Source organism: Diceros bicornis, chromosome 34 (assembly GCF_020826845.1).
Source record: "Diceros bicornis minor isolate mBicDic1 chromosome 34, mDicBic1.mat.cur, whole genome shotgun sequence".
In the NCBI taxonomy this organism is placed as follows: Eukaryota; Metazoa; Chordata; class Mammalia; order Perissodactyla; family Rhinocerotidae; genus Diceros; species Diceros bicornis.
In genome coordinates this window covers 16970699-16978754 of record NC_080773.1, presented here as the reverse complement: position 1 = coordinate 16978754, position 8056 = coordinate 16970699, and the positions used below count along the sequence as shown (strand labels likewise).

General features: G+C 55.6%; 2 protein-coding genes across 4 annotated transcripts; one reads left to right on the top strand and one right to left on the bottom strand.

The window, feature by feature from the left end:
• Nucleotides 1-397: 397 nt before the first annotated feature.
• Nucleotides 398-3082, bottom strand: PAFAH1B3 (platelet activating factor acetylhydrolase 1b catalytic subunit 3). Of its 2 annotated transcripts, none has more exons than XM_058529418.1 (6): nt 3028-3082; nt 2547-2640; nt 2268-2357; nt 1469-1585; nt 1268-1390; nt 398-720 (listed from the first exon to the last, which is right to left on the bottom strand). In XM_058529418.1, exons 2-6 carry the CDS (start codon nt 2622-2624, stop codon nt 433-435), a joined length of 696 nt encoding a protein of 231 aa, XP_058385401.1. In that variant the 5' UTR covers nt 2625-2640; nt 3028-3082; the 3' UTR covers nt 398-432. The 2 variants fall into 2 exon arrangements, with proteins under 2 accessions (XP_058385401.1, XP_058385402.1); XM_058529419.1 differs by lacking the exon at nt 3028-3082 and adding an exon at nt 2752-2968.
• A 125-nt stretch (nt 3083-3207) lies between these two features.
• On the top strand, nt 3208-7348 carry PRR19 (proline rich 19). 2 transcript variants are annotated; one of them, XM_058530972.1, is made up of 3 exons: nt 3208-5268; nt 6098-6722; nt 6808-7348. In XM_058530972.1, exons 2-3 carry the CDS (start codon nt 6104-6106, stop codon nt 7278-7280), a joined length of 1092 nt encoding a protein of 363 aa, XP_058386955.1. In that variant the 5' UTR covers nt 3208-5268; nt 6098-6103; the 3' UTR covers nt 7281-7348. The 2 variants fall into 2 exon arrangements, with proteins under 2 accessions (XP_058386955.1, XP_058386956.1); XM_058530973.1 differs by lacking the exon at nt 3208-5268 and having other exon boundaries at nt 6014-6722.
• The last annotated feature ends 708 nt before the right edge of the window (nt 7349-8056 follow it).

Sequence of the window (8056 nt, the reverse complement as noted above, 5' to 3'; positions counted from 1 at the left end):
GGATAACTGCTGGGGGTGGGAGGGTCAGGGAGCTTCCACAGGAAGTGACATCTAAGCTAGTACCAGATCACCTGAAGTTCCAGCCACAGGAAGAGCATAGGCAAAAGACTGGACGGCAGCTTCGGGCGGGCTTTGACATCCCAGAATTCTTGCTTGACCTTGATCCTATAGAGTAATGTTGGGAAACTGGTTTCACCTAGTGTGTCACTGATTGGTAGTGCCTGCCTGGAGCACCATCATGATAGCAGAAATCCACCTGACTCTGCAAGAACCACAGTGCCTTGATGGATGGGTGATGCTTGCCTTGGGCAGAAACAACACCCTGCAGAGCTGCAGGGTCACAGAGATCGGGGTTGAGGTACCCAGCTGGACTAGGCCATAAAGCAGGAAACGAGACTGAGGAACAAGAATTTAATGTGGGAAGGTGGATGCTTAGAGTGTGGCCTCTGGCAGGGGGACACCCTGGCCCTGGTCTTGGGCCAGCAGACGCAGAAGCAGGGAGTGTAGGGCCCGGCAGACGGGTGTGTAGCCCAGGCGGCTCAGATGCAGGTAATCATACATGTCATGGTGGCTTATGGTGCCATCTGAGTGCACAAAGCCAGGGTCAGCATCCAGGAAGTGGGCCCGTGGGTGGCCAGCCAGTGCTGCCCGTACCAGCTCGTTCACCCGTCGGTTTTTCTCACGGAGTGGGTTAGGGTGCTGGCCCCTTGGTAGCAGGCCCTGAGGAGGGGCACCAAAAGGTGTGAGGAGATGTTGTCCCAGCATCTAGGTGTCCTGTTCTCTATACCAAACCTGTTCTCCACCCCCCGCCATGAAGGAATGGGAAAGTGGGGGACTGGAAGGGTAGTTCCTGATACCATGTCTGAGATCCCATTCAGCAAGAACATTCTGGGTGCCAGCCTCTTTCCAAGTATCACTCATAAAAATGGTGACATCACAGCAAGGGGTCAATCCCTCTTTCAGAGGAGGAAATGTCCCAGCTAGAAGTGATGGAGCCTAGATTCACCCCAGGAATGCCTGACAACTTTTGGCTATTGAAGTGTTTTGAGTTTTCAACAGTCCCAGAATCTCTAGCTCAGGGCTCACCGGTCCCTGAACACATCCTTAACTACAGCTGCTCTGATGGGTGTAGCAAGCTTCAATGTGGGACTTTGCCTGAAAGCCACTGCCCTGTACCAAGCTGCCCAGAACTGTGCCAGCCATGGCTACACCTGAGAGGGTCCCAGACCACTGCTAATCTTCCTTCCCTTCCCTCCCATCCTCTCACCAGCACCACAACCCGGGCCTGGGGCTGCCGCTGGTTCACCAGTTGCACGATGGCCTTGATGCCTCCAGTCACTTGCTCTGCTGTGTGCCCGTGGTTGTTGGTACCCACCCAGACCACCACAATCTATGGAAAGAAAGGCACAAAGCAGTGGTGAGGGGGCAGGCTAAGGGAGCTTTAGCTGCCCAATCAAGCCCTGCTCACCTTGGGTCGGATGTGTTCCAGCTCCCCATTCTCCAGCCGCCACAGCACATGCTGTGTTGTGTCACCGCCAATGCCAAAGTTAAGTGCGTGCAGGGGAGAGAAGAGCTCCCGCCAGATCTGCAGGCAAGAAGCGGTGTGAGCACAGGGGCATGGTCAGCATGGACCACCATCCTGTAAGTATTAACCACATGTCATCATGGAAAAGCCGTGCTTTATTGAAGCAATCCAGTTAAATCTCACCTTGAGCAAACCCCCATATGGTCGAACCTCTCTATATGCAAACCTATTATAGTCTCACTTTCACAAAACCCCATAGAAGAAAGACTCACTTTATGGAAACCCCTTCTGCTTAAACCATGCATTGAACCAACAGTATTACAGTTGAACCTCACTTTGAGGAAAGCCATTCCGGTTTAACCTCGCTTAGTGGAAAGATATTATACTTGAGCCCCTTTGTGGAGAGCTATTACAGTTGACCCTCACTTCGTGGAAACGACTATACCTTCGTGGAAATCCATTAGGGTTGTGCACTCCTTTAAGTAAACAATAAAGGGCCTCACCTTAGGCAATCTTCTTGCAGGAGAGCCTCACTGTAAGTATCACTACACACAAACCCAATCTGACAAAGCCAAGGGCACACACTTCCTTGAATGTTGCACCCTACACCAAGATTCTGGGTGCCCCACGCTACCTGGGGCTATTTCGGTTACCCCATACCCCGCCTACCCTGGGCTCTGGTCCAGGTATGTCAGTGAGGGCACAGGCCTGGGAGGGGCAGTAGGAGGGAAACAGGCCTCACCTCACACTGGTGCATTAGCTGGACCAAGGAGTCCCCGATGAAGACGACTTCAGGTTCCTTATCTTTGCTGTCGGCCACGAACCGATGGTGCTTTGGAGACGAAAAAAGGGGAGTCAATGGCACGCGCGCTCCTGGGCCCGCCCCGCCCTGCTTCCTTAGGTAGCACCACCCTCAACTGCCCTCAGTTTCCCAATCTAGTAGTGAGAGCGGCGCGAACTAGCTGCTCTCCTGAGCGCCCCTGCCCCCCGACTCCTGAATATTGCGGGCAGGGTCGCTCACCAGGGACATCCAGCGACCGTCGCCCTGCACGTCCTGCACTGGCGTGGGCTTGCTGGCTGGATTCTCCTCTTCGCTCATCTTGGCGCCGCGGCTCCTGCAGGATGAGCGAGCGAAGTCGGCCCGGGAGTGTTCGCGAAGGAGGTGGCTCCGCCACGCCCACCCCTACCCCTCCAGGCAACAATGGACGGTCCCGAGGGCCGCACACCAGCGGAGGACGATGGCCGATCCGGGGCGCCGCCTCCTCTCCAGGGGCGGAAACCTTCACTTAGGAGGGGAGGTGGAATCGGGAGCCCTTGCTTCCCCCACGGTGGCCGCACAGTGGGCTCGTCCGGCGCTTCCCGCCCCGGCCACTCACTCCCCAGCAGCGGCGGCGGCTGGTGCACCCGGGCACCGGGGGGATGGGGGAGGCGAGACAATCTAGCACCCGTGGGGGGAGGAGGGAGAAACCACCCCACCGGCGTCATGGGGAGGGGCGAACTACCTGAAAGGCCGACAGTGGGCGGGGAAAATGTGGCGCTCTTCCTGGGGGGAAGAAACCATTTGCTGTGGGGCGAGAATTGTGCGGAAGGGACCACCTACTGTGTGTGGGGGTGTCCCATTCACGTGGTGGGGGGAGGGGAGTGAGTGGACGAGTCCATTCTTGGATCCTTTGAGGGGGTGGCTCGTACGCGCCTGGCTAGCAGGGGACGCTCCCATTTTTCTACTCCTGTGGAGGAGAAAAAGCAAGACGGCAAAATGTGAAAATTAGACGCTCAGTTGTAAAGAGACACTCTAAGGCAGCGCCAGGACTTTAGAGAACCTATCTCCTCGTGGGCCTCCCCTGCGCAAAAACAGCAGTTTTTATGGCATAATATCTAAACTACGTCTTTGCATTACAGACATCACAGGCCCTGCAAAGAGGGTAGAAGAAGGTGCAGAAAGAGCAAGGAAATTAGAGACGCTGCAAGGCCCAGGTCCAGCCTGGCGCCCCTCCCGCGCAGCTCATCTTGCAGATCTGTGGCCTCTGCTCCGCTCCCTAAACCCATGGCCGACCAACAACTTCGGTTGGGTGCGTCTGGGCTCTGAAACCTGCATCCACAGCCAAGGCCACCTAAGGTCGCACCCTCCCACCCCAAAATTAATCTCAGACCTCAAATCTTCCCAGATCTCCCTGTTCTTGGGTACCAGGTGGGGGTCCCACATCCCCCTAAACCTCCTGATTACATTCCTGTAGCTCCACTCCCAGATAGGATCTTTGTATCTATTCATTCCTTCTACGTAGGTTGATACTGAGATATAGAGATGAGTCTTATTTTTTTGTGTTTATGTTTTGCCTCAATCCACTTGCCTGGAATAGGGCTGACCTTTAGTACCAAGTACTATGGCAGCTCACAAGTACTTGCTGAACGAATATTAAATGAATGGGTCAGATCCCAGCCTTATCTCAGAGTGTTGGGGGAGACAGATCCAGAAACAGAGCTGAGGGAAGGATCAAGGTTGTGATTAAGGGAGCTACAAAGGGCCTCTGAGGAAGGAGGAAGAGAAGGACTCTGAGGGCGAGGGGTTTCCTAGGAGTAGTATCTGAGTTAGACTTTGAAAGATCATGAAGATTGGGCAAGTAATATTACACAGGTAATATAGCATATCAAGGCATGGGGAATACACTGGCATAGCTTGATTTTAAAGTCTGAGGGGAGGGGCCGGCCTGGTGGCGCAGCGGTTAAGTGCGCGAGCTCCACTTCCACGGCCCAGGGTTCACAGGTTCGGATTCCTGGCGGGCACCAAGGCACCGCTTGTCAAGCCATGCTGTGGCGGTGTCCCGTATAAAGTAGAGGAAGATGGGCATGGATGTTAGCTCAGGGCCAATCTAACTCAGTAAAAAAAGGGGAGGATTGGCATCAGATATTAGCTGAGGGCTGATCTTCCCCACCAAAAAGAAAAAAAAAAGAGTCCGAGGGGAGAAGTGTAGATAGATAAGTCGCAGACTGAGAGAAGCAGTTCCTGAAGCAAAGCTTGCAGGAAACGCTTCGAGGCATTCGTTCACCAAGCACTGTTTCAAGTTATATGTATTGGCTCATTTCATACTTACAGCAACCATATGAAGGAGGTACTATTACCAACTCCATTTACAGATTAGAAAACTGAGGCTCTGAGCAGTTTCACACTTTTCGAAGGTCACCCAGCTCAAATGTGCCAGTTTGGGCATTTGAACCTAGGTTAGTCTTGCTCCACAGCCTAGGTCTGAATGATGACACTATGATGACCATATACTGATTCTCTAGGGATGAAATCTGTGACTGCCTGGGGACTGGCTGCACAAGGGGGCTACCAGGGCCCTTTTCCCGCTGGCACCTCGCCTCACCTCACGCTCCAGCCAGAAAGTTTGCCAATAAATGTCTAAACCAATCAGCATTCAGGAAGGGGGCGGGCCTAGTGGACCTCACAGCCAATTGGTGGATGGGAGGTGACTAAGGACAAATAAGAGAGGTTTCCGACAGTGAGGCTGGGAGGGGCGGGGCTATAACCGGCACTTTGCACGTGGCACGTGCCCCGTGGGCCTTCTGAGAGGAAGTCAAAGGGCGTGGGAGGGGCACGCGCATACGCGTGGTGCGCAGGAGGCCCTGCGTGAGGCCTGGAAGAGCGCCAGGATCGTCGTGTTCTGGGTGCACCGCGGGAAAGAAGCCATTCTGCCCCACAGCCACGTGGGGTTGGCGAGTGGCGGGGTTCGTTGGGGCAGAAGAAGGTGAGGCGCGTCTCCCCCGCCCTGCCCCGCCAACCGTACCTCACTTCTCTACCTCAACTGCTCCACCCTGCCTCGTCTCCTACCCTAGCCCCTCTCCCGGCGATGACCAGGCCTCAGTTCCTGATAGCTTGTCTGTCGCCCTTTCTGTTCTCCCTAGGTTTTCTCCATCTCTCCAACTTCTCTTCCGCTGTCTCTCTCTCCTGCCTTTCTTTCTTTACCATGTCTTTCCACCTCCTGCATTCTCCACTACCTCCTCTACCCCTGGATTTCTCTTCTGTCCAAAGTCCCTTTCTGGCTCACCACATCCCTCTGGTCTCATAATCTCTTCCCCCATCTTTTAGCTATTTCTTCATGTCTGTGTTCCCTGAAACCCTTTCTCTAGTCCTTGAAAAATCTTTCCATTCACCATGACTCCCTTGACCCCACCCTACTCCTATGACTCCTTCCCTGACCAGGCCTTTTCCAATTGCTCTCTGCCTGCTCCCTTTCTCTCATCTTGTCTTTCTGAATAGTACTGCCACCTCACCCCAAACCATCTCCTCTTCTCACTACTCACTTTTAGGTCCCTGACTTAGGGCCAGCCCCGTGGCTTAGTGGTTAAGTGCGCGTGCTCCGCTGCTGGCGGCCCAGATTCGGATCCCGGGCGCGCACCGACGCACCGCTTCTCCGGCCATGCTGAGGCCGTGTCCCACATACAGCAACTAGAAGGATGTGCAACTATGCCATACAACTATTTACTGGGGCTTTGGGGGAAAAATAAATAAATAAATAAAATTATAGGTCCCTGACTTATCTGCTTGCTGATGACCACCCTATCTTTATCTTCCAGGACACCATGGACCCCCGGGGGCCAGCCCCCCGGCCTTTCCAGCGGCTTGAGAAACCTGGTCGTGTTCAACGCAGGAAGACCAGGCGGGAGCGTAACAAGGCCCTGGTGGGCAGCCGCCGGCCATTCGCCCCTCAGGATCCTCCCTTGGCCAGTCCGGATTTACCTGTGGCCCTCCAGGATCCTGTGGCCCCTAATGCCCACAGGCTCGTGGTCATAACCCGGGGCCGGCTGAGCCGGGAGCACCGGGGTCTCTTCAACCATGAGGTGAAATCTCTGGACGTGGCACGGCTGCTTAGCAGTGGGTCCCTGGAGCCCGGCACCCCTGTACTCCCCATTAAGCCCTCCCCAAACCCAGGCAGGGCCCAAGAACCAGTCCCACAGTCAAGGGGCAAGGAGAACCAGGTGCCTGGAGGCTCGGGCCCAGGCCCACCTAGTCCCCCAGAGCTCCCTGCCTTGGGGCAGCTGCTGGAGGAGCTGCAGTGCCAGCTGATTCTACCACAGGCCTTCCCCAGGAGGAACCTAGTGCAAGAGACCAGGGATGCCATCGTGGGCACCTTACAGGCTTGCCATGGCTGTGTGCCCGACCTTACCCTGGTGCTCCGGGGCGGCCAGCCACCCTTGCCAGGTGAGCCCACCCCATGCCCGCTGTGCTCCCCTTCCCTTTGTCTGCTCTAGCTCAGCTGTCCCCGTGCTTCTTTCCTCTGTGCCAGGGACCAAGCCTGGGGGCCCTGAGAGACAAAGAATGACACCCTCCTGGATCAACAACCCTGAGCAGGCCCCAGCGGAGGGGAGGCAGAGGAGGCGACAGGGGACAAAGGAGCTCACCTTCGCCATGCCTCATACCTCCAGCACTCCCACTATGCACAGAGTGAGCCTGGCGCCGCCAAAAGGTCCCTGGCCACCCTCGTTGCCCTCATTGCCTTCACCATCTGCGGCGGCCTGGGGCCCCCCAACAGCCTTTGACCTGCTGAAAAGCATCTGGCTGGTAGCCACACCGCCCCTTCCCCGGCCCAGGGGGGTTGGCCTACCACAACCCCTGCCTCAGCCACCATCACCCTTGTTGCCCCGAACCTCTTCCCTGGACTGGAGCCCCAGCTCCCCTGCCCCACTGCCCAGCCTCTCCTGGGTGGTGGCCCAGAGCAGCCCAGAGGCCTGGTCCTTTCCACCCATGAGACTGTACTGAGGGGTCTGAGGCTGGGCTGGGGGCAGGAATCCCACACTCCTAATCACCTCAATAAAGTACCTTCTTCATGGTCCTCTTGATTTTCAGTGAGTGGCTGGCCCAGGAGAGCAGTTAAGTTGAGTTCTGGGTCTAAGATGGAAAGGAAGGTACTGTCACTTGTCACTTTTCTAGGGTCTGAGGGGCCAGCAGGCTGGAGAAACTTGGGGCTTTAGTTAGTCCAACACATCTACCCACGGAGGCCAACTATGTGCCCAATTCTGAGCTCTGATGATGCTGAGGCCCCAGAGTGAGTGAGACAGGCTCTGTCCCTAGGAGATTCCCAGTCCAGTGGTGGGTACGGAGAGTCCCAGCCAGAGTGGTTGCATATGGGAAAGAGAGAGGTGCAGGGGCTGGGGGAGTCAGAGGAGGGAGTGGTGACTGTGCCCTGCTGATGAGGGAGGTCTTCATAAAGGAGCTGACACAAACCCTTGTATTTTTCGAGAATGGTGGCAACTTGCTAGGAGAGGAGGAAAAGAACATTTCAGGCAAGAGGAACAGCATGTGCAAGGCCTGGAGGGTAAATAGGGGATGTGGGACCATATTCATTCGACCCATGTCTTGAGGCCATGCTGGGACCTAGGGTGAGGCACGTCTGGGCCCTGCCCTTGAGAGGCTCCTGGTCTGCTGGACACAGGAACAGTGTGTGTGCAGGATCAAGGCAGGAATGGCAGATGGGGCCTGAATCTGGCCCATGGACTTTTTAATTTGGGCCCACAATATATTTAAAATTTTTGAAT

What these genes read in the sequence shown, in the direction of transcription:
- PAFAH1B3 (XM_058529418.1), bottom strand. Translation starts at nt 2,624, where the DNA reads ATGAGCGAAGAGGAGAATCCAGCCAGCAAGCCCACGCCAGTGCAGGAC. An exon ending in ACGGTCGCTGGATGTCCCTG is followed by an intron (nt 2,358 to 2,546) that starts GTGAGCGACCCT and finishes TCGTCTCCAAAG; the next exon opens with CACCATCGGTTCGTGGCCGA. An exon ending in AGGCCCGGGTTGTGGTGCTG is followed by an intron (nt 721 to 1,267) that starts GTGAGAGGATGG and finishes GCCCCTCCTCAG; the next exon opens with GGCCTGCTACCAAGGGGCCA.
- PRR19 (XM_058530972.1), top strand. Translation starts at nt 6,104, where the DNA reads ATGGACCCCCGGGGGCCAGCCCCCCGGCCTTTCCAGCGGCTTGAGAAA. An exon ending in CGGCCAGCCACCCTTGCCAG is followed by an intron (nt 6,723 to 6,807) that starts GTGAGCCCACCC and finishes CCTCTGTGCCAG; the next exon opens with GGACCAAGCCTGGGGGCCCT.